General features: G+C 38.1%; 1 protein-coding gene across 1 annotated transcript in view; it reads left to right on the top strand.

Annotated features, from left to right (window-relative positions):
* LOC140230611 (uncharacterized) overlaps positions 1-7529 on the top strand; it is a 51267-nt gene extending 43738 nt beyond the window's left edge. The window contains exons 26-31 of the mRNA XM_072310752.1: positions 996-1244; positions 2468-2713; positions 3060-3260; positions 3866-4462; positions 5092-5247; positions 6344-7529. Coding sequence (XP_072166853.1) covers positions 996-1244; positions 2468-2713; positions 3060-3260; positions 3866-4462; positions 5092-5247; positions 6344-6510 — 1616 coding nt within the window. The 3' untranslated portion in view covers positions 6511-7529. The remainder of the gene's footprint in view (positions 1-995; positions 1245-2467; positions 2714-3059; positions 3261-3865; positions 4463-5091; positions 5248-6343) is intronic.
* Positions 7530-23954: the final 16425 nt, after the last annotated feature.

Below are 23954 nucleotides of genomic sequence, written 5' to 3'. Positions count from 1 at the left end.
TTAAATTTAACACCCATGTTTTTACAGTGTTCAATTTCTTACCACGAATGAGAAGTTTTGATATGTTCATCAAACAAGTGGTGCAAATGCAAAATCTCCAACAATGTTTTTGTATGTCATGTTGGAGTCAAGTGAATGAAGTTCCGACGAGTTCGACCTCCTTTCACGTTAACGTAAGGAATGCAAATTCTTTTGCTGACCTTTAATCTGAGTGAAATGCGCAACATTTAAACTTTCTTTCATCTTTGAAAGGGTACCGTTAGTCCATTTCCACAAGAGAAAACAAAAGGTACAATTCTTCAGTAATGTACTATAAAAAAACACAACAACACTTGCTTCATCATACAAGGGAACGAACTTAGGAAGAGCGCTGTTTTTGTTTGAGATATATTTTTTTTTCTGCCGATTAGGTAAAGTGGTAAAGTGTATATGAGCATTTGTTTATATTTCAGGGCCAAAATGGTCTTACTTGACAATTACTTGCTTTCAATACCAGTAGGTCATCATCACCCATTTCAGAATTTCATAAGCAATGCACAATGCACTTCAGAGGAGATGTTAAAACACTCTGCAGCATCAAGAGTCGCACTGCTTATTAATGTGTAATGTAGGCCTAATTGTTGTGATTACATTGGTATGGGGAATACATACTCAGTTACATTTAAACTTCATTCATGTCATGTCATGTCATGTCATTCATTCATTCATTCATTTTTCAGAGCCAGTTTTCTCATAAATGGGTTTATCTCATTGTGTGATATGTTTTTTAAAGTTCAGTGATAACGATATATCATTGGACAACCAAAGAATACAGAGATACCAAATCAAGGAGATATGTTTTATAACTCCATAAAGCATTTTCGGTAAGGGTTCGCCAATGTCTTCTATTGCAAATTAACAATTAATGTTTATTTTGGTATGACAATCTATGACATTCGCAAGTCGACCTCACAAAATTCGGGAATGACGAATTGTGATGTCCTCTTAAACCCTAGATGTGGCTGCACCGGTAATCGAATATTGTCCGGCGTCCACCACCGTCTCGATCACCGAAAAGTGGGGAGTGGAGGTGACCTTCCGCCAACCTATTGCCCAGGATAACAGTCAAGGTGACCTGCGGATGGTAACCTCGCCGCCGGACGTGACATCACCGTACAACATTACCCAGGACACGCAATTCTCATTCACGTTTTATGATGAGGCCAACAACAGCGCGGAGTGCCGATTTGACGTGTTCGCAAAATGTGAGCATTACAGGGTTACAGTGCTTTACACTTTAAATGTGTGTTTGACTTTAAATCCTTTAAATCATGTGCCTATAGGAAGGAGAAGGTAGGGATGAACTACTCTATTCAAATTCATCATAATTATGTCGTAGTCAAAGGTTTCAATTCGAACAAGGCATGAAAGGATTCTTTTATTTTTTTCTTTTCTTCAGGATACTTTAGAATCAAATATCAGATTGATATGCTGAAGAAAGATCTGTATACTTGTAAAATTGGCAATGTCACTAAGATCAGAGGGAAAAGGTGAAGTAACCAGCTTATATCCCTCCTATCAAGATAAGAATTCATGCAGTTTTAGCCCTTAAGACAATTACTTCGACCGGCCCTTCTTTCCTGGCTGGAATGAGTTAGATTCTGTTCCTTGCAATCAAATTCTCTAAGTTCTTTTAAGCTGAAAGCCAACTTTCTAAAATCCTACGTTTAATTATTTTGCCGTGATCACTTGAAATATTTCAGTATACTCACAATGATGCCTCGCTCCGATGACTTCATTTTGTTTGATCACTTTGTTACTTACTTGGCATTGATGCCTTAAGTTTAATCATGAACATCATACAATACCTTGCACATTCCGTAAACTTTATAATATTCTCGACATGTTTTATATTTGCGTGTTTCGTCATTTTTAACATTGATATGTTGTACTAAAAGCCTATATTATATCTTTGGAACCTACATCCTACAAGCTTTGCTTTTTAGTAGGTTTCTCATATTACACGTCACTTATATGATTTTATACATTTGTGCAATTTTGTTTCAAATTGACTGTTGTGTTAAAACTTTTTTTTTTTTAAATCTGAAATCAAATGGAATATAAAACTTGTATGAAATGTGGAATATGGAACATGAATGAAAAAAAAAAAAGAATTACAAACACACATATTGGTCTCATATCGTGTTTATGTCTTTGAATTATTCAATTTCTTGCTCGCGTGTAGCAACCAAATTCACAAATTGCTTCTTCAATATCAAATTTGTATTTCTGTATGTTTTGAAAGATATCTGTTGCATTGATAAATAAATCTGTTATACTGACAAATTTCCTGCCACTCAGTTACTGTTTATGATGTTTTATCTATTGATCTGGTTTTGATCTATTGATCTATAGATTTGGTTTTGAAATCGCTAGCTGCTTTTAGACGATTAAACCTAGGCAATGTTTCTTTTTGCTCTTATTGAAGATGAACTGCCGGCGGATATTCTTCTCTGTCCTAATGGCACCGTCATTGAGACCTTGGAGTCGACTCTAAATGTGTCTTGGGAAAGGCCGCTGTTTGAGGGGGAGGATCGCGAAAACATCGTGGTGTCCGCCAATGTCAATACCACGTGGAAGGTGCTACAGCTTGGCACTCACGTCATTGAATACATCGCGGTCAACACACACAGCGGGGAAGAGACGGTGTGCAGCTTTAACATCACTCTAGAGCGTGAGTATTTCATTTCACGAAGGCATTATTATGAATTGCTTGATTCCCTCCCTGATGTATATTGTTTTTGTTACAGGTCGGCTAAGGTTTCGAATGTTTTCTAGCAAATTTTAGATATTAATTTTACGATTTAAACCTGCTAAAGAGGAAAGAGAAAGATAAGAAATATGATATATTTTTAACATAATTTCAAGCGTATTTCATTTCATGCGACGAGCGAGGTATCATTGGAAGTATTAAATTGCATGCTGCTTTGTTTGATAGTGGAATTCATTTAAAGTAAAAAAAAAAAAAATGACGCTTAGCCTGTTTTGCAATTAAACTCATGCTGTTGTATTCACTGCAGCACCGCATTGTCCCACGCTGGAACCGCCACACAACGGCGCCCTCTCTTGTCGCCGATGGCCCAGGGGAGAATTCTGCAGCCTCTCATGTGACGATGGCTACGACGTGCCGCGGCTGCCTTCGGATGAAGCTCCCCCTTCCATGTATTCATGCATGAACTCCAAGGAGTGGCAGCCGCATTCAAACGTCCCAGACTGTTCAGGTATTATACCACGTGACCTCACACTGCTATCAAAGGAACACATCAAGTATGAGCACAGTGGAAACATTGCAAATCTGTACTGATGGGATAATGATCCAAATGCAAGATTTTAATTGCCCCTGAATTCTAAAACAGTATTTTTTTTTCTTTTTGTGGAGAAACTTCACTCATAATTGAAGCATTACAACCTGCCCAATGACAAAACGATCTTTGTTTGATTGGACAGGCGATCTGACATTTTTGTTTTGTTTTGTTTTATTTGAAAATTGAAAATCCCGAAATACACACCTGGCTGGGGATAAAAGAACAAAACTCGTTTGATCGTATTTAACATTGCCTTTCTTTCCACTTCATTATTATGTCTGATTAGTCACGTGCCAGCGTGAACAATTAGAATAAGTATTAATTTGTCAACTGACAACTTTTTAACAACATCACTTTTCCGCTCGCTATGTTAGGTTTGATAGTGCATCTTAAAAATGGCGTTTTCATCAGATTCAAGATACCAATATTGTTTTCCATGATGCAATATTCATGATAAGCCATTATAAGCCCCGCGACGTGCTACCATAAGATTACACTGTATTTCCTCGCGTTTTGTCCAGAGGTGCGGAATCGTAGAAGGAGCAACCTTCCAGCAGAGATGTACCACACTGGAGATTGTGCTGATGTGTCAACTCAGGAGCAGATTGCCCTGGCTCTTATGACTATCTTCAGGTCGTCCGACTTTGGTTTCATCTGCCAGGAGAATGATGCGGAATGCTCCATCAACCACGTATCTGTCACGTGCGGCTCGCAGGATGCATTTCGGGAACTTCCCCCGACGCGTCTGAACAAACGCAGCACGTTTACATCTGGAAGGCTCGCATCCATGTGTCCGCCTAGTCAGCGGGGGGAGATGACGCGGACGAACGTCACCCGCATTTCCTTCAACATCGGTTTGGAAGACGGGATGTCAGCTGCTGCAAACAGTGACGTCGATCTCACTGAGCTGCGTCAACAGTTGGACAGCGCTGCCCAGAACACGGCGTCCCGATTTGTCGACGTTCTCTCCAACACGCTTGAAGATCTTCTCACAAGGAGCCGTGACATCGATTCACGGTTGCTTGAATGGCTCTGTGAACCTGTCTTGCAGTTTGGTGAAGTGGAAATCGAATGCGATGATGGCTTCGTCCGCCAGTCGACATCGTCATTGAAATGTGGTGAGTATTCCATATCAAATAAACTGTCAACGCGCTCTGTCGTGCCTGGACACCAGCGTAGATCAGGTGAAGCATGTGACGGCGACTGTATAGATTTTATCATAAACGATTTGATAAAGAGAAAAGTTTTCGACATTTTGGCATTTCACGTTTCCAAGTCGTCACGCCGTCCGTGTGCCCTAGATCTCACTATAACTCTCCAAAAAGTGAAGATGCATGCACCGATAAGATTTGGGTCAAGATCCTAAAGGTCGAGGACTTTGCCTTGTGGTCAAAAAGTTCTCGTTTGTACCTTGTATGCCATGGTGCATGTTAAATCCTTCAGTAGTCATAGTAGTTGGTCTGTATGAAAAGAGGTAACACTGAGTGACATATACACAGCTAAGGTTTCATTCAAATTCATGAAATTCTTCTGTTGAGAAACTTTCATTTTTCCTTCCTATTTTTTTTAATGCAACTGATCGACAAATTGCCCTACATCGACGTATACATCGCTTATTTACGTCGATGTAGGGCACTTTGTCAATCAGTTGCATAAAAAAAGAAAAAGAACCTAAGATTTTGTTCGTTAGCTTGAACACAGGACATGGTTTTCTTTTGATATTTTGTTTGCTTGTTTGTTTTTTCAGTGGCATGTCCAAGAGGCTTTTACTCCATGGGAGGCGAGTGCATGCCCTGTGCACAAGGCTTCTACCAAGACAAGCCTGCTCAGACATCCTGCGAGCCTTGTCCGCCGGGGCAGAGCACATCAAGAACGGGCAGCAAAACGATGGATTCCTGCACCGGTATGATATGCCGAGGATTTAAATTGGATATCATTATTGATATCATAGGGTTTGACTTTACTGTGTGTGAAATCCCTGAACTGAAGTACTAGTGAAGTGTAAGGGGCTCCTGTTTCCTTTGTCTCTTATGTTTTTGCGATGATGTGTTGATTGTGATAATTTGTATCTGGTTTTAGCATTTTGTGTATGTACAATGTAAAGATAAGACTGACAAACAGTACATGTGTGTATATATGTATTCCAGTTGCGCTAGAGGCGATAATGTGATGTAAACTGGTAAAGCACGAAATTTTGAGAAACACCTAAATAGTTTGTAAGAATGGTATTCAAATTGTAATTACAGTATTTAATTGTTTTGTTTCTTCATTGTTTGTTTGTTTGTTTGCTTGTCTCGAGAACGCCCATTGCATCTGGTGTCAAATATTGTTCCTTAGTGTTGCTAAGGCCAATATTATGATAAAATGTATCACACCAAGAGTAATTCAAAAGTTGCATTTATTATATCACTTCAATATTCAAGTAGAGATTCAAGCAGAAGATTTCCTGAACATAGCAGATAATTCTAATATGAGTATTTGACATTGCTCTTATTCATATTAAATGCCTTTGCAAATTGGTACTCTGGAATTGTTCATCACTGAGGAAGACAATTGGTTTTCAGGATTACTTCTTCTGCCAGTGCCAGTGCCAGTGCAAGTCCAATTTGTGTTACCATCCCATAAAAAAAACAAAGCCTATTTAGATGAAGAAGAATTACCGTAGTCTTTCTAAGATAGAAATTCAGTCTTGTTCCAATATTTCTAAGGCCTACTTGTATATGTATTATTATATAATATTTTCCACTAAATGTGTAATTATATAAATGTACATTATATTTTCTGACATGACATGTTTTTATATTGTACTATATTGTATTAAAATAATATGTCACATAATAATTTGGTATCATATGATAAGATTATGTAATATATGATATGACATGATATAATTTGATATGATAAGCTATGATAATATATTACACATAATTTATCATATATTTCATTTCATTATTTGATACTGTAACATCAATATGTCTTTTCCTTGTGATTTTCTTCAGACAAATGTCCCCCCGGCCACTTCTCCATAACTGGATTGGTCCCCTGCTTCCCATGTAGCCGGCTTTCCTACCAATCACGAGAGGGCCAGAGGTCATGTGATCCTTGTCCCGCCCACCAGTTGACTCATCGCCATGGAGCTGTTTCTGTGCTGGAGTGTAGGCCATAGCAACAGCCGCTATGCATGGATAAACACCGGGGATCGTCTCCACGTATTCTATCTACCATATGTTCATGCTCTCTTGTGACATATTGACTCGCTCAATTTCGTGACGGATTATATTTTCAGTTTGCTTCGTTGTCTTGCCATATTTCTAGTAAGCTGAAATAATTATAATTTGCTGATGGTTCCTGTGTGTGATTAGTTGCTTGCCTTTTGTAAGAGTGAAAACTATCATGTTTCATTTGAGTATGTGCCGTGAAATTAGTTAGTATGTGACAACACTTTATATTCTAAGTTTCTTGTTGTCATGGTTAAGCAGTCATAATTGACTTTAGGTCAGTAGGCATACAATTCTTACTAGATTTACACCTATCTTTTATGAATTGGAAATATCAACTTAATGAAATAGAATTGACAAAATTTGCTTTGAGTCAGAAGGGTGTAAATGTCAGTGGCTGCAACCAGAAGGAACGATATGTACTGGGAATTCTGTGTACGAATCCAACTTTGTCAGTACTAACGGGAAACTGTGAAAAAAGGCATTGCAAACAGATCCAAATACAATACAATTCTGCTTCCTGTTGCAGAAAGTCTGATGAGTGTCGTTTAAAAGCCAATTTTTCATTTACTTCTTTATTTCATTTACATCTTTTCAAGATGTATATGAAATCAAGTGTCATGAATAATCATTGTGTCAAACAATATTGAAGACTCTACCTCCACATTATGAGAGCCGAGCTGGGGGCTGGTAGGGAGTGGTAGTAGAAGAGTCTGTATATTCATATACAACATTTAGAAATAAGAAGATGAAGACTACGTCTTAATACGGTATGGACCAAATAGATTTTTAAAAAAATTAACCGAACCGTAAACAGCAACAACAAAATGCTACTTTTACAATGTATGTAATCAGCTCTGCTTTAGTGACTCTCCTATGCAATAAAAACCTTATTGTTTTTAAGATACATATACTGTCTCTTGATGTATTTTGAACTACGTGGTCATTAAAGTCAGCAAACTTTAAATTCAGAATGATTGTGTTTAATTGCTATCGTGCATGTGTCGTTGGATAAATATGGGTCACTGCAAGCAACATTTTTGCTTGTGCACTAAAAAACCATATTTCAAGAAAGATGGACGAATCGAAGAATGTGTGATCTTTGAATAACAGATCAAGTTTTCCTCCACAAAAAAGGTAAAAAACTCTATTGCAACGAATGAAATGAAAAATAATGATGCATTACCTTGATTCCCGTACATTTAGCCGTAAATTAAATTGGCTATAATTCAAGTTTTCTTCTTGCAGGAAATGCCGAACCTCGGAACGGAGGATACATTCATATTGCAATATCTAACATTAAAGCTTCAAAATACAGGTAAACCGGATTATCATGAAAAAACAACAAAAACTTATGAACAAGAGATTTTTTTTTTTTTCATTACGATGAAATACTAAGACAGAAGCTTATTAAAGCAAATATGTCTACAGTTACCGAAACTTTACGTCTGCAAAAATGTCAATGAGAAAAACATAATATGTGACCGTGCGTCACAAAACAAACAAAAAGTCGCACCCGTTGATTTTATGTGAGGACTCAAGAAAGGTGAATTGGGTTAACCGAGTCGATTTTGAGTTTTCCAAAATTTCTGAAAGAGCTATTCTTCCTCTACATCATCCCTAAGTTTTGGATCATAAATTGAATGAGAAAGTGGGTTTTCAGCAGTTATTCTACAATGTAAAATAGTGTGATCAGGTTTTTTTTAGAGGCCCCTTTTGATTTCTTGAAAATCCTTTCCCCCTCTTCACTTTCAACTCTAATAACTTTTGAAAGGATAATGCTACTGCTTTGAAAGTTGACATTTATTATGAACAGAATGTGTTTATAGAGCACGCTCAATTTCAGCTTAATTTGATAATCCCTTCATTGTTGTTGCTACAGTGGTTTACATTAAGTTTTTTGTCCCAGTCATGGCACGGGTGCACGGCTTACTAAAGATTAGGCACTTGAATAGACCCTGTACTTTACAGCCTCTTTTCTCAGTTCAAGCTTTTCTAGAGTGTGTGCTTTCTTTCCAATATTTATATAGGTTAGGAGAATCCATTTGAATTGAGTTAAACATCATTTTAAAGCTTAGAGTCTGCTCTTTGAGAATCTGCCCCTAACTAAAAAAAAATGTGTGTTTTGTGGTGCATGGTCACATTTTTAGGAACAAGTATGTAGTGACAGCGGTGTTGTTATTAAAAAGAGGATGAAATGTTCTTACAAAAACAACATTGCATAATCAGGCACATAGCAACTGCTGTTCTGATTTACCCTTTTCATACCTGAAATTGAAAAGAACTATGCATTGATTAATACCGTTTATTTTACTCCGGGAAATGGTGTTCAAATTGATTAATCAATATTCAATTCAGTTCAAGGTTTATTTCATTTTCGACAAAAACATATACATTTCACTTTCTTTTATACAAGGTAAACAAGACATTGTGAAATGAAAAGACTGTACCATAATTGTGCAACCTTATAGTAATTACACATTGTCATGAAAACTGAAGTGGTCGAAATGAAAACATAACAATAGGCAAAGTGCGAAAAATAGAGGAACCCACTAAGAAGAGAGAGCTTGTAGAATGTGGGCCCCTCAGTTAAAGAACATCCGCAGAAAGGTAACTTGAATTTATGCATATTGCTTTGTATTACTTTAAATGGAAATGAAATCGTTTGAACTTGAATTTGAATTTGAAGCAACGTAAAGAAAAAAAGAAGAACAAGAAGAATATGATATCATTATGGCACAAAATAATCACTCAGCTGATAATGATAATACAGTGTACTGGCAAACTGATGGCAATAATGACATTCAATATCGCATGTATAAATACACTGTGAAGTTAAGTTGGCACTCGACAGAGAAGACAAACATGCAATGAACGTGGGGTAAAAATGTGAGCAGACGACGGCAAAAACAAAGTTTCACTCTCCGTCGAGACTAGAAATGATTAAAATTATAGGATTTAGGATAACGAGCAAAGCAATTAATTGTGTGAATGATGACTGTGCAACAGGGATTCTATGTGGAAATCAAGAAGAAAATTCTCCATTGTTGCAAATGGAATTGAAACGAAGAGAATATTGGTCAACCGCAAACTGTCACCACGACCTATTTTAAAGTTAAAGGGGCATTCCGGACGATTTTCATAATTCAACATCATGTAGTATATAAATCAACAGCCCTTATTGCATATATAGATTCGTGTAATTTATTGTTGCCCTTGAGCAGAGAAACCAATAAAATGAAAATTTTAAACAAATTACACTGAACAGTGTTGATGACATCAGAGTCTCACATACTTCAGAAGTGTAGCAGTGTAATTCCATTACAATACCCCCTGCTTAACAAGTACACCTGTGAAGAATCTATGCATGCTTTCTTCTTTTGTTCTACTTCCTTGCGCCCCAACTCGTGCATTCTTATGGTGAGGCTGCCATGTCATCATCCTTGTTCACTGCAATTTGTTATAAATTTTGGAAACATTCTCATTTCTCATCCCAATCACTATGAATTCAGAAACTCTGTACTCGGTTTCACTAATTTATAGTTGTTCAGGTGTAAAAGTATGAAAATCATCCGGAGGTCTCCTTTAATGAATGACGTAAACACCCCTAACATTCTTCGTAAATGACAAAAACATGCTAAAATTGTGCGTCACATATTTTCAACGCGGTATACCCGCTATGACTTGCTAAAAAATAAAATACATGTCCATACTTATATATGAACATTGAATTCATTTCCTAAAGCCAATTAATACACACACATAAGAGATTGATAAATCTCTTCTTGTTCTTTTTTTTTAAACAAACCAAAAAGTAATGTGATATATGAGCCTTGAAGAGAGGCAACTTTCCAGGAACTACAACAGAGGAAATCACTCGGGTTTTTTTTTTTTTTTTTTTTTTTTTTTTTTTTTTTTTTGTCAGATGCAAGGGCGCCAATCGACAGGCTAGACACGTGAATGTGTTGATTGAATATTAGAAGAAAAATCTATACGGAGAAGAGATGTGGGGAATAAAAAAAAAACACATATGTATATACATGTGACGGAGAACCGTGATATGCCTTGGTGAAACCAGGGTGGGGTGGAATAAAAAGTGTCCATTCGGGACATGAGAGTTGGAGTTGGCAAACATGGCGTGTAACAGTTGCAGTCATTCGGTGCTGATCCAAGAATGTTTTGTCTGTTGGTGCATGACAATACATCACGTACATGACATGCAATATGGTAATGACAGCGAGAAGAAATGATTATGATGATGATGATGATGATGGAAATAGAATAATTGTAATGATAATGGATGAAGAGGAGGAAATCACTCGAATCATACCAGAACAGAAACTCATCTTTTTGACTCCACCAGGGTCCTGTTTTATGAAGAGTTAAAATTGATTATAAAGTTGATTTCAACTGTAAGTCTATGGCAGACTGTGTGGTAAGGACATTTAAAATCAATTTTATCTTTTGATAAAACGTGGCCCAGACATAGTAGATAAACTTATGTACGCGCGCGGTGGCGCTCACACCATTATATTTATACTGTACATACACGCACACTCGGTCGTCAACAAACCGCTTGTATTGAGCTACACTGATGATAATGCGCTTGAATACCCCTCCTCATTTAATTGAGAACCCAACCTACAGTGAAAGTGATATCGAGCATGAACCTGAAAGTTCAGTCCTTTCAAAGGCTTGAACACGGAAGAGAAGTGAACACGGAAGAGAAGCCCCCAAGTGCTTCCTTATTAACTGGTCTTCATGCATATTTTTCAGAATGTTCTAAAGGAAGAGATATGGGCGGATTGAGTGCACCAGTGGTATTTATACTCGTGGAATTATCCCGTGTGATAGCATACAGGAAGTGCGCATCTTTCCCTATCTCCCTTCATCTGAAAGACTCCGACGTAGAAAATAATCAGGAATGATTCCGTGTGATCTGTTGTAACACAATCGGGGATCTAGATAGGTATATACTTATCTTTTCCTTTTTTTAAAGGGATTGTATAGTATAAATGGAGATGAGGACTGAGCTTTTAACTTTTTGCGAGATAGTAAAAAACACTTATGAAATGTTACAGAGCATACCATTCCAAGAGGAATTCAAAGTTTATAAGATGAAAATCGATTTTCAGATGGCTGAGATATCCAAAAACAGAGTAAGACAAACTCCAACCTTTTACTAGGAGCGTTTTATTTTGGATACCTCAGCCATTTCAAAAGCAATTTTCATCAAATATTGATAAACACTGAATTCCTCTTGAAATTACATGCTCTTTCCTATTCCATAAGTGGTTTCTCTGTATCGCATAAAAAAAAAACCAAAAAACAACACGTTAGAAACCTGAAGCCAGGTCTCAACCAAAACTATACCATCCCTTTAAGCAAGACAATCAGAGAAAGAATTCAAAGAAAAAAAGCTCTGATGCACCGACAATGAGGAAACGGTCGTGATAGTGGATATTCAAATAAAAAAGTATATAGTACAGGAAATGAATTCATAACAACATTATATTAGTATATAGAGTGACATAGACACAACTGATCTTACAAGAATATGAAGAAATGATGAGGCTACTAATGGAATGATTGCAATAACGTTTGAAGAAACTCTGAATATTATTAAAAATCAAAGTGAATGTAGACAAACTTATAAAATTAGACTTTCAGCTTCTGCAGCACAAAATATGTATGGTCTCTCCCCAAAAGTAGAGATAAATTGAAAATGGACAAGTAAATCACTATCAAAGAGAACAACAAAATGTAATAACCGTTGCCTTGACATAATTATTCCACCTCGGGCCAGTTCATTGTTATGACTGCAAAGAACTTGTACTTGTTCAGCAAACAGCGATGATGAGAAGGCATTTTATTGTGTGACATGCAACTTTTGAAATCTTTGCACTCGAATGATAAGGGGAAAAATTATAGTTATTTTTACTGTAACTTGTCAATATGCTTTTATGATAATACTAAGGTGCGTAAAAATGCTCAGAATTATCTTAATGCGCATAGGAATCATTGATTTATAAAAAGCTCAACTAATATTATTATTATTATTATTATTATTATTATTATTATTATTATTATTATTATTATTATTATTATTATTATTATTATTATTATTATTATTGTTATTATTATTATTATTGTCATTATCATTATTATTATTATTATCATAGTCCGTTATTGCTTTTGTTTCTATGCTTCCCTTCTGTTTGTTTGTAATCATTTACCTGCATGTATGTATGCATGTTAATTATGCATTTACGTGCGCTGGTATTTAACTGTTTCAATGTTCTCATTCAGTACCTTATCTTGTATCCCTCAACAACCCGGTCGGATGAGTTGGTACCGGAGCTGCCTCATGTTGAATTACTTTTTGTGTGTGTGTGATTAATGAGACAACCACTCGCTCCACTACCACCCCAACACAAACAAACAAACAAACAAAGAAACAAGCAAACGCAAAATAACAGGAAAGTATAATGATTATAACCGTAAACGGGAATAATACCGTGAAAAAGGATTGGCATATACATGTATGATGTAAAATCTATAGAATAAGAAAGACAATAATGATTTATCCGGCATAGATTTATAATCACCATAAGACATTTTTAATGTCAAGGACCGCAAGCCTCTGGTGAAAGTGGCTGATGGTATAGATTAATGTGTTCGATCTCCCATTTTAATATAGGAGTAGATGATTTGATCAAGACATTTCTTGTACAATGTTTATATACACAATAAATACAATTATGCATAAGTTTTATTTACTGCATGTTTCTGTCAAGCTTTGAGTAGCTTATGACGAGCCACGGAAAAATATGAAAGACATAATAATTCCATGTATACAAACTATCTATATAGTATACTGTATGTATGAGAATTTTGTGAATAAGTCCAATCAAATTTGATATTTTCCGTGTTGTTCATGGGGTTAAAAATTTCTTAACCATGGTGGGTGTAATCTGTAGACCACGAAAATGTCCACATATATCCTGCATCAGTGAATGAAGTACCACCAGCAAACGTGTCATGACCACTTCAGATGGACAGTTAATGGATATGTGCCAACATTTGTGTGTATTCGCATACGAATGGAACTGTTACACTGGCAAGCCCAATCACGATACCACATATTCGCAGTGCTCTCTCTGTTGGGTCACTAATAATTATTGCACATCTTGACTCCATTGTGCAATGTCAAACAAGATCGAGGAAATGTTGTAAAGATTAAATTTGGTTCTCATGATTGACTAGCAAATCCTCAGCAAACGCCAGACTTACTGAACTGATTTTTTTTTTAATGAATTGTACAGCTTTATCCTTTGTGCGAAAGCTTTACATAGCAAGTCGTGAATTACATGTTATCTTTTTTTTTGTTCATGTTGTATAGTCAAATTGTATAGTCAATGACACAGAAGTCGTATGCACAATATGAAACAATTTCCCCGACCAAATTACAAAGTGAAGACAGATAGTGTGGATCCACTCATTAATGCAGCGTGATCACATCATGCTAATATTATGCAAAGAAAAATGTGAATAAAAGCACATGCATACAAATATGAATAAAACGTGAATATATACATATATATATATATATATATATATATATATATGTATATGTACAACTGTATAAATATGTAAGTTACTTACATATTTATACAGTTGTACATATACATATATATATATATATATGAAGGGTTTGTTTGCAAAAACCGATAAGTCCATAATTATCATGTATATACCGTGTATCTTTACATGTATATTTACATTGAATACATGCATGCATGAATACATAATCATACATAACGTTTAATTTAAATGACTCAACTTGATCAACTTAAGCAGAATCACACACACACACACACACACACACACACTCAATGTAAAACATTCTACAACCTGTTCAAGATGCTGTGATCTCCCAATAAACCACACCACGAACAGTAATGGGAAGGAACTCCACCTGAATAACGACAACCAAGACAAAATACTCATTGACCTGCTGTAAACTAAAGCAACAAGTAGACTCGTCTCATTACTGAACTTGACACTGTCAAATGATAATGTTTTTGCGTGTTTAATACCTGTCAATGGTGCCATCCTCACCTCATATCAAGATGACATTGCAAAACAATTCAGGCGAAATTGGTGACGACACGTGTCTCTTGCTGGCATAATGTGCGGATAAATTTTGGTTTTCATTATTGGTTGTTTTTTTCTCTAGTTAAGTCGTTGTTTTGCTTTGTATGGTTCAGAGACCAGACTAACAGGACACTGGTAAAGTCCACACAACTCTAAAATTCTAAAAGAGCAGTGGTGACACTCAAAACTACGACCCCCCCCCCCCCCCGTTTATCTTTATCCGTTCAAAAGAGGAAAAAACGAACAACGTATGGAAGCCAGCACTTCCGTCTCCGAGTTGCGCCTATCGCTAGTCAGGAATGAATCACTGCTATGACCTGTCACAATGGGATAAAACGCTTTTGGTCTGGTAGAGGCGCATTACACTCCGCGATATGCCCCAACGACGCCACTCCACAGATTAGGAGGCTCAATAATAAGCCTGTGATACCAAGGACTGGTAGTTAGTTGAGAGCTGGTTAGCGTGAATAGCAAAACACTGGCACAGGAGCGTGGCAGTTTTCCTCGAGCAATAACACAAGATAAAGTGCGCTGCCTCCATCTATAGCAGACATGAAAACTTCTAGCCGGCAAACTGGAGGAGAACTGTGGTTTGATTTTGACGTGAGCTAGCAGTACGCTCTGATTGACATTGTTGGTATTTATATTACATTAGTCTTGTTGGGATCTTGGATTGGTTTTGCCCATCAGCAAACGAAAGCGTATACTTTCATAGCACTTGGATTCCACTTGGATTACGTACGCCGTCACAATGGTTAATACTGTTTCTTTGTTCATTCTAACTGTCATTTGTTTTGGTTGCTGCTGGACATGTCTTGCAGTGAACACAGTTGAACTGTCCAAATTTAACGGACAGACCATCGATCTAGTCTGTGACCGACCCCAAGGAAGTCTCCCAGAGTATTCGATGATATGGAGGTCCGTGAGTTTGGACATCCAACTCACGAGAGACGATTACATTTACCCGAACATCGGGGCGTTGTACACTAGAGTGCACTTGTCAGAGACGTCATCGGCGAATAAGTACAACTTGCAGATCACTGATGCACACGAGAGTGACTCTGGAAAGTATCAGTGCGGTTATGAGTCGCCACAAGGGGCATTCATAGAAATAACCACTGTAAATGTTGTTGTTCTTGATTCGGAAATAACCCCAGAATGCAGTAGCAGGATATTACCAAGTGATGGACAGGCAGAGGGTGACGAGTATGACATCAGTTGCAGATGGTCACGCAATGTGCAGAGTGGTCAAGCTTTGATTTTCATAAATGGACAAGAGATAAAGCCTGACGCATTACTGTCGGACAGTGTGATCGCCCGCGCCGTCTTGACAAGCGATGACGTCGTCACATGTCAGCTGGTTGTCCCGGTAACCAGTGAGATAAAAATTTGCGAGAAGATCGATCTACCACAGGATGGTTTGAAAGTTCGGACGGATCCTCTTGTTGCAGTAGTTTCTGTTGGGGACGATGTTGAATTCAACTGCACTGCTAAGGCGGACCGCGACATTGAGAGCTACGTTTGGAGTCTCAGGGCAGATGCGGTTATCCGATTCCTCGGGCCAAGGATTGGTCGGTTCCGGACTGACGACGGTTCTCGTCGCTTGACTCTCCTCGCTCTCGAAGAACAGGACGACATGCTGTGGGTGAAATGTTCAGTCGCAACAACGGATGGCAGCGCAGTTACGACTATGTCAGTCATACACGTGCTGCCAGCAACCGTCGACCCAACGAGACGCGATCCTCAAGATCTGCCGCGGCGAACGACAACGTCAGTGCCGGTGACGTCAACGACGGCGATTGACATCGGGACCCCTATTCGCAATATCACATACGTTTCCGAGGTTCCGACGCCACTTCCGGTGATCGTTATCTCTCTGGCCGCCGCAGGAGGATTGATTGCAGTCTTGATCATCTTGGGCGTGGTCTTGCTCCTGATAAGAGCTTTCAGGAGGAACTCCAAGCAGATTGATGGGAACACAGTCAACACCAGTTGGGTGATGTCTACCCCGGAGATCGCCATATCGGACGAGGTCCCCGAGCCACGACGCTTCGGCCGCAAAAAGAGCCGCTCCAGCTCTAGAAAATTCCTGTATTCACGGAGGAGCACTAAGAAGAAGAATCGCACCAACGGATCTTTGCCAAACGTATCGACCGGAGTGACGACCCACTTGGCTCCTCCTCAAATCATCCCCGATCCACGTGGTATCTATCAAAATATCCCCAGGAGTACATCCTCCTCATCCCTACAATCTATGCAAAGCAGGAATAAGATGCGCGCAGGGATATCGCACGGGTATGAAGACGTAAAACCCGAGCCTCCAGACGTGATCCGCTACAAGAAGCCACGCCCTAGAAACCACCTACAACTACGCCCCGGGGATGAGGGAGGTTACGCCTGTATTGAGAACCCCGACGAGGTGCCACCTATAATCTACGCGGATTTGGACCTTTCAGCGAGCCCGCCTGTGACAATCGCCAACAATGAGACTTTTGATCCAAGCATCCTTTATGCAAAAGTCAAAAAGTAATTTTACATTCACCCATCTATTTTGCCTTTGGATTTCCCATTGAAGGCGAAGATATGACTTCAAAATGTGGGCATAATATATCAAACATCTTTTAGGAACCGTTTGGACTTGACGTGATGATAAGATATTCTGACCAGTCTCGCAAAGCTGGAATATACCACCTCAGATGTCAGTGTGTTGTTAATGATAACGTCTCCTAAAGAGGAACTGACGCAATGGTGAATAACAACAATGGCAAAGACTTCTGGAGTAGCTTCAATTCCACCACAAATTCCGTACATGAATTATTCCATAAAGATTCTTCTTGTTTTGATCGATACGTCTTGTCATCTATATGTAATTTGTAAATATGAATTGTATTTATGTGAAGTGTGTACTTATATTAGAACGCATTGTTCGTAGAAAACAGATAGTCAAAAGAGGTGAAATACTCGTTCCTTGGATTTGTCTCCCGATCCGAGGAAACCGTTTTCAGAGTTAATTTGTCACCTGCACTCTGTGTTCGTTGGAACACGTCATATAACTGTGAATTTATTTTTAGTAGAGATTTGCTTATAAATCAAGCGTTTGTCAGGAGCAAGTCTTGCCATGTACAGGCCCTGCTTGTAGATGAAAATGTTATTTGTTGCATTTCGTCATAACATACCTTTGTAATTCAATTCCTGCGGGCGGGTGTGTATTTAGTGTGACATGAATAGTTTGCAACGTGTTTGCTGTTTAATCGTATAATCTACTGTAGTTTTTATTCCTTGCAAATAAGGAGATAGTGCTTCCGTGACATTTAATGCATTGCATTCAAACAAAGTGTGTGATCAAATCAAAGAAGATAATCGTTGTCCCTTCTCAGTCTTAGGTCCTTTGACCCGGCCATATGCCTGAAGTGACTTATATTACGATTTATTACTGCCGTAGGATATCCACTTTCCGATATCTAGTCAGATCAAACCTATGCAGTAAAGACAGCACTGTCAGCCAGAACGTTCACCTGTCAAAGGGGTAGTAGAACCGGATATCGTCACCTTAAAACTGCATCCTGGTTTTGCAGTCAAAACTGGAATTAGCCGCAACTTCTTTTTGTTGTTGTTATTTTTTAAAATCTCTCTCCTCTTCCTGTCTCTGTCATACAGATATGGTTTTATCTTTTGCGCGTGTCTTTTTTTCATGGAAATATTGCGTTTTGACACTGCAATTGACGCCGCGGTTGGACTATAACATGTTAACATAATATGTAAAAAAAAGAAAAAAAAAAGACTTGTTGTTTAAGAGGTGAGAGCAATGACTCGCCCATAGAGGCTACAGGTTTCCTTTGTACATACGTTTACTCTGTCACGATGCGTCACTTTGAGTCCGTCTTTGCTCAGTGGCAGTTAAGATTTTTTTTTTAGCACTGTTTGGATTTAACAAAAACAAAAAAATCACAAACTGAAGCGTAATTCACGTGTACCCTGACGTTCAGCGAATGCTAACTATGCTGCTTTATCATGATAGAGGTTTGCTTGTTAATATTATCAAAGGTATTATTGCCCCCCCCCCCCAAAAAAAAAGTGTTAGTTATTGATGGTAACGTCATTTTCTTTCTTTTTTTTTTCCTTTTGTTTTGTCTGTTTATCAAAGAGATGGTAACTAATACTCCCCTGTGTCATCAATCCTAGGCAAATTCATTTTCGATGAGTCATATATCATTTCATTCATAATTCATTGTAGCTGAGGCATGCTCATCAAAATGATGGTTTATGAAAGAATAATTCTATAAATTGTTGGTAACGTGCTCTTTTGCCATATTCCTTTTTTCTAGATATTTCTAGCATTTCTAGATTGTTAGTGTTCAGTTAAATAATTGGCCGTCGTTTAGCCAGTTTTCTTCAACTAATGCGTTGTGGAGGTCGGGGATTCTGGTGTAGCAGTAGCGAGAAAGAGGTCTATGCTTTAAAGAACATTGAAGAATACTTACCTATATTTTCTCGTAATGTATAGATGGATAAAATGAAAATCATGTTACATACCATTCTATAGTTTGATTTTATTCTAATAGATTATGTAGGAACATTCAACCTCGACTATTTCGAATTACGAAGGGACTTTTGAAAAGTCATTCATTATATGTCTATACACTGGCATACTCTAAAGATATAATGCGATGACGGTAAGAGAAATTAATGCTTAACAACTTTGGACCAAATTTCGACTTACACTCTAAAAGTCACACTTATCTTTTTTTTATACTTTTTTTTTTCTACTTAGGCGATTTCGGACTTATGTGAGGCTAAGTGTATATCAATTGTGAAATGCTGTGGTGATACGTGACATTGTCTTGGTCACGACTGAGACGTTAATTAAAGTTGCGAGGAGGGTGATTAAATTCAGTTTTATGCATTACTGAATATTCTGTTTATAATGCTCTGTCTTGGTCTTTGTTGTTTTTGGTTATTTTTTGTTAGATCTTCTGAGATTCATACTTTAGAACGATTCACGAAATGCTCCATGAAACTTTTGAGCAAAGAGAGAAAAAAATGAAGCAATTGAATGGTCTATTCGTCATAATTCGTATCAAGTTTATACTAGATATGTATAGAAACTTGATGACAATTCACATGCTGGTTTGCTTAGCGCCAAAAGGAGAATGCCGACATTGATTATTCATTTCTGTACGTAGATATGCGATACCATGACGTTGCATGACATGGAGCCTATAACACCGGTCAAGGCTTGGCTGCTTCCCCCCGTCTGATACGAAGGCAATGAAAGAAACGCATCCTTCCATGGAGAAGTGTCGCCAGTGATAACGTATTTCACCCGTCACGAGCCACGGAATGCATCATCCAATGACTCGCCTTTGTTTGTTTGCTTGTTAACATCTACAGTTTACCTTTGCTTACTCTCACATGCACACTTAATGTCAAAAGCCACCAAACATTGAGGGCGCCATTTCCCGAGAAGACAGAAAGAAATTGAAATAGACTTTACGAGCGTACTACAAAAATGTATGGCTGTAAACACTTGATATAGTATGACAAATGGGACGAAGACGCCCTTCCCGCAGCCGGTTTTCAATCTATCATTTATTTTGGTGTCTTCGGTGATCTGTATTTAATCAAACCTTTGCTAATTGCCACGATGATGATTGATCCGGAAGGATAAACAATATGTAATGGATTGAGCAATGCGGTTCTGTTTTCCAGGTAACCAATTTTACCCAAACCATGGCAGCATTGTTATAATCAGGTTTGCTTTTCAGTTGTAGCTGATGATAAATTATATATTTTGATTCTAGTGACCTTCTTGATATACAAACATAATTATATATATATATATTATATATATATATATATATATATATATATATATGTGTGTGTGTGTGTGTGTGTGTGTGTGTGTTCATTTTAGCGTTTTAGATCAGCACTATGTCACGTCAAGCTTTAATAACCCTTTAAAACAAAAGAAAACAATGGACGGCTCAATGTCAAGTCACCGTCGTTCTTTTCACTAGTGGGCGTTTCCATGAGTTGCTAAGTATAAAATAATACAGAGCGTTACACAGTACGGCGAAGAAACAATTAACCAAAGATGCAGCGATATCTGGATTGGCCAAAGTGTGTCAATTAAAGTTCATATCAGTACACTTGGCATCGGTACTGCGATTGAAAACCCACTGTTAACCACAAAATGAGGATCACAACTAGGCTAATTACGACAGCATAATAAACCGCCTACATTATACATTGTATAACGTTCCTAGCACTTTGCCAACGGCGCATACTCTGTCAATGGTGTGTGATCAAAGATTGTAGTCTCCTTTGCAGGCTCCATGAATATGAAAACAAAAAAATAAAAGTCGCTGGGACTACAAAAACAATCTCCCATTGTCCTCTGTTTATGTCCTTTGAATTGAAAATGGAATGCAGAAAATCAATATCGAATGGACCTGAACTGAACTGACTGAGCTGAACTGAAATAAAAGGCGAGAATTTCACTAATCCCTTGTATAGTGTTGCACTATGGCATCTTGATAAGCTGTTTCATAAAGTAACATACACTCAAAATATTTTCTTCAATTTGAAAACTCAGGGATGCTTTTCATTGCATCCATCATGATTTCGTAAGCTTTTTGGTAAAGTGTACTTCACGAGCTGCAAAGCATTGAATACTCCGAATGATAAAAGTTTTTAGGTAAGATTATATAACTCCTGTGTATACTTAAAAGACTCTGGTTATGATTTTTCAATAGGCCTAGTTGAACGTTTATGTAATTCATATATATACATAAATACATGATATATGCAAAATAAATTATGCGTACATACATACATACATACATACAAGTGTGTATACAACATACACATTCCCATAACTTTTCAGAATTTGCGGCAATTATCCATACTTTTGTAAACTCAGATATTTCAAGAACTGTCTCAAGGAATTATTAGCCGAAGATGGGAGTCATAAGCAATATATCATAATGACATCACGGTGGTGTCACTTCAAAATTTCACCATCATTTGTCCTTCATAATCTGCATTATAATCATTTTGTCGTAATTTTCGAGGGGAAATAAGTAAATATAGCGATTAGATACATGTTTCCTCCAACCACATGAATTGTCTTCTACACATACTTTTTACCACGAAGATTACGAAAAAATGATTATAATGCAGATTTTGAACCACAAATAGAATGATGGTGAAATGTCGATATGGAGACCGCATTGATGTCATTATGATATTGTTTATGATCAAACATCTTCGTAAATTAGGGTAGGAAACCACCAGCAGACAATGGCATTAAACTTCAAAGAAGAGGTATATTGAAACATTGGTCCATGATTGAAACAACAGGGACATCATAATACATATATTCCACATCTGCCACACATCCTGTGGACATGAATCGCGCAATGCATGTACTTCCTTTTTAGTTGGCCTGCTTGATGGCCTATTATCATACTATACTTCTGTTTGTAATACTTCAGTGCATAATGATGCATGGTATGCTAGTAGTGCAAGAGTGGGAGAGAGAAAAGGGATGACTTATGGTTCGTCCTGTGCGAATTCGATACAGTCACGGAGTGAAAAAAAAAAAAAAAAAAAAAAAAAAAAACCTATATATTATTATGCACCATTCGACTAGTGTGGACTGAGACTAGGCATCATTTAATGACATGAACACGTTCCTTGGTAATCATAAATAACATGTCCTGGGCACCACGTTGCCAATTTAAGGCTCAAAATAAACGCAATCGTGTGTAGCTCAATCTTGCAATGTTCTGAGCTCCCCCACCCCTCCTTTTTTTTTTTTGGGGGGGGGGGAGGGGGCGGGGTATTCACCCTTTCAGCCTCCACGACCACTTTCTCTCTCATTGCAGTCCGCTCTTCTCAGCTGCTTCAGTCTCCACCGGTCCTCTCTCTGTAATTGGGTCATTGGCTGATGGGAATCAGGTGGACCGTAACACGACTTCACACAGATCAGTAAAGCGGGCATTCATTAATGTGTGCCAAATACGCAATAAAACCACGTGAAATTCGAATACACGCGTGACTGCTCACTTTAAAGAACTATCTAATGCGAATGCGTGTTGACTTTTGTGGATTCGTGATACCCTCAACATTATTACGTGGCAAAAGTGACATATTATTTCATGACCAAGCGCGCCGGAACACTTCTATTTTTGTTTGTTTGTTTGTTTATTTGGGGGGCAAAATCTCAACGGGGGCACATTTATGTGACGATGTGAGATCCTCGGCGAGGGAGCGAAGCGACCGAGCGGGGGGAGGGTGTGGGAGGGGGGGGGGGTACCCCCCTCCCATGGTGGGGACTTTATGTAAAAACAGAGTACAAAAGTCGCGTTTATAGAACATTTAGGGGCAAATTTCTAGGGAATTAACATATTGGAAAAAATCAGTTGGAAGGACTATGATCATAACATACGGGGGTACATTATGTGACGGTGTGAGGGAGCGAAGCGATCGAGCGGGGGGAGGGTGTAGGAGGAGGGATACCCCCCTCCCACGGTAGGGACTTTTTGTAAAAACAGAGTACAAAAGTCGCGTTTATAGAGCATTTTAAATTTAATTTCTAGGGAATTAAACATGGGAAAAGAAATCACTGCGAAGGACTATGATCATAACTTATGAAAACTATTCATTTTACTATAATACGGGTAGAGCGAGAGAGCCACTTTCACTTTGCCATTCGTCTGAAATGTATTCATTAATAGAGCAATAAAAAATATTCTTATACTGCTAGAAAGCAGAGAAGAAAAGGAAAAATGTGAGGTCTACTAAGGGTATGTTTCAGCGGGCATACTCGAGGACGAGAGGCTACCATGTATACACTAAATTAATTCATAAGTTAATGTTAGTGTATAATTGTAATAATGTATATTGTTAGTGTATTATAATTTTCAGTTATGAAATTGACAACTTTTAAACAAGAAAAATGCCTTTATTGTTCATTTTGTACTTTATTGATTGATTATTTTTTACAAGGGGCTGGGGGGGGGGGGGCGGCCAAAAACTCGTTTTGCCCCCCCCCCCCCCCAACATTTTATTGGGGGGGGGGGAGGGGGGGGGGGGGGCAAGTGCCCCCCCCCCCCCCCTTCCGGCATCCTTGTTCATGACAATATTTCTACCAGTTTCTTCTGATACTTGGATGCGCCCGCAAAAATAGGAACTTTCCAAAGCCAGATTCTGTCTGTGATATGATGATATG

This window comes from Diadema setosum, chromosome 7, assembly GCF_964275005.1.
Source record: "Diadema setosum chromosome 7, eeDiaSeto1, whole genome shotgun sequence".
Lineage (NCBI taxonomy): Eukaryota > Metazoa > Echinodermata > Echinoidea > Diadematoida > Diadematidae > Diadema > Diadema setosum.
This window is presented reverse-complemented; position numbering and strand designations above follow the sequence as displayed.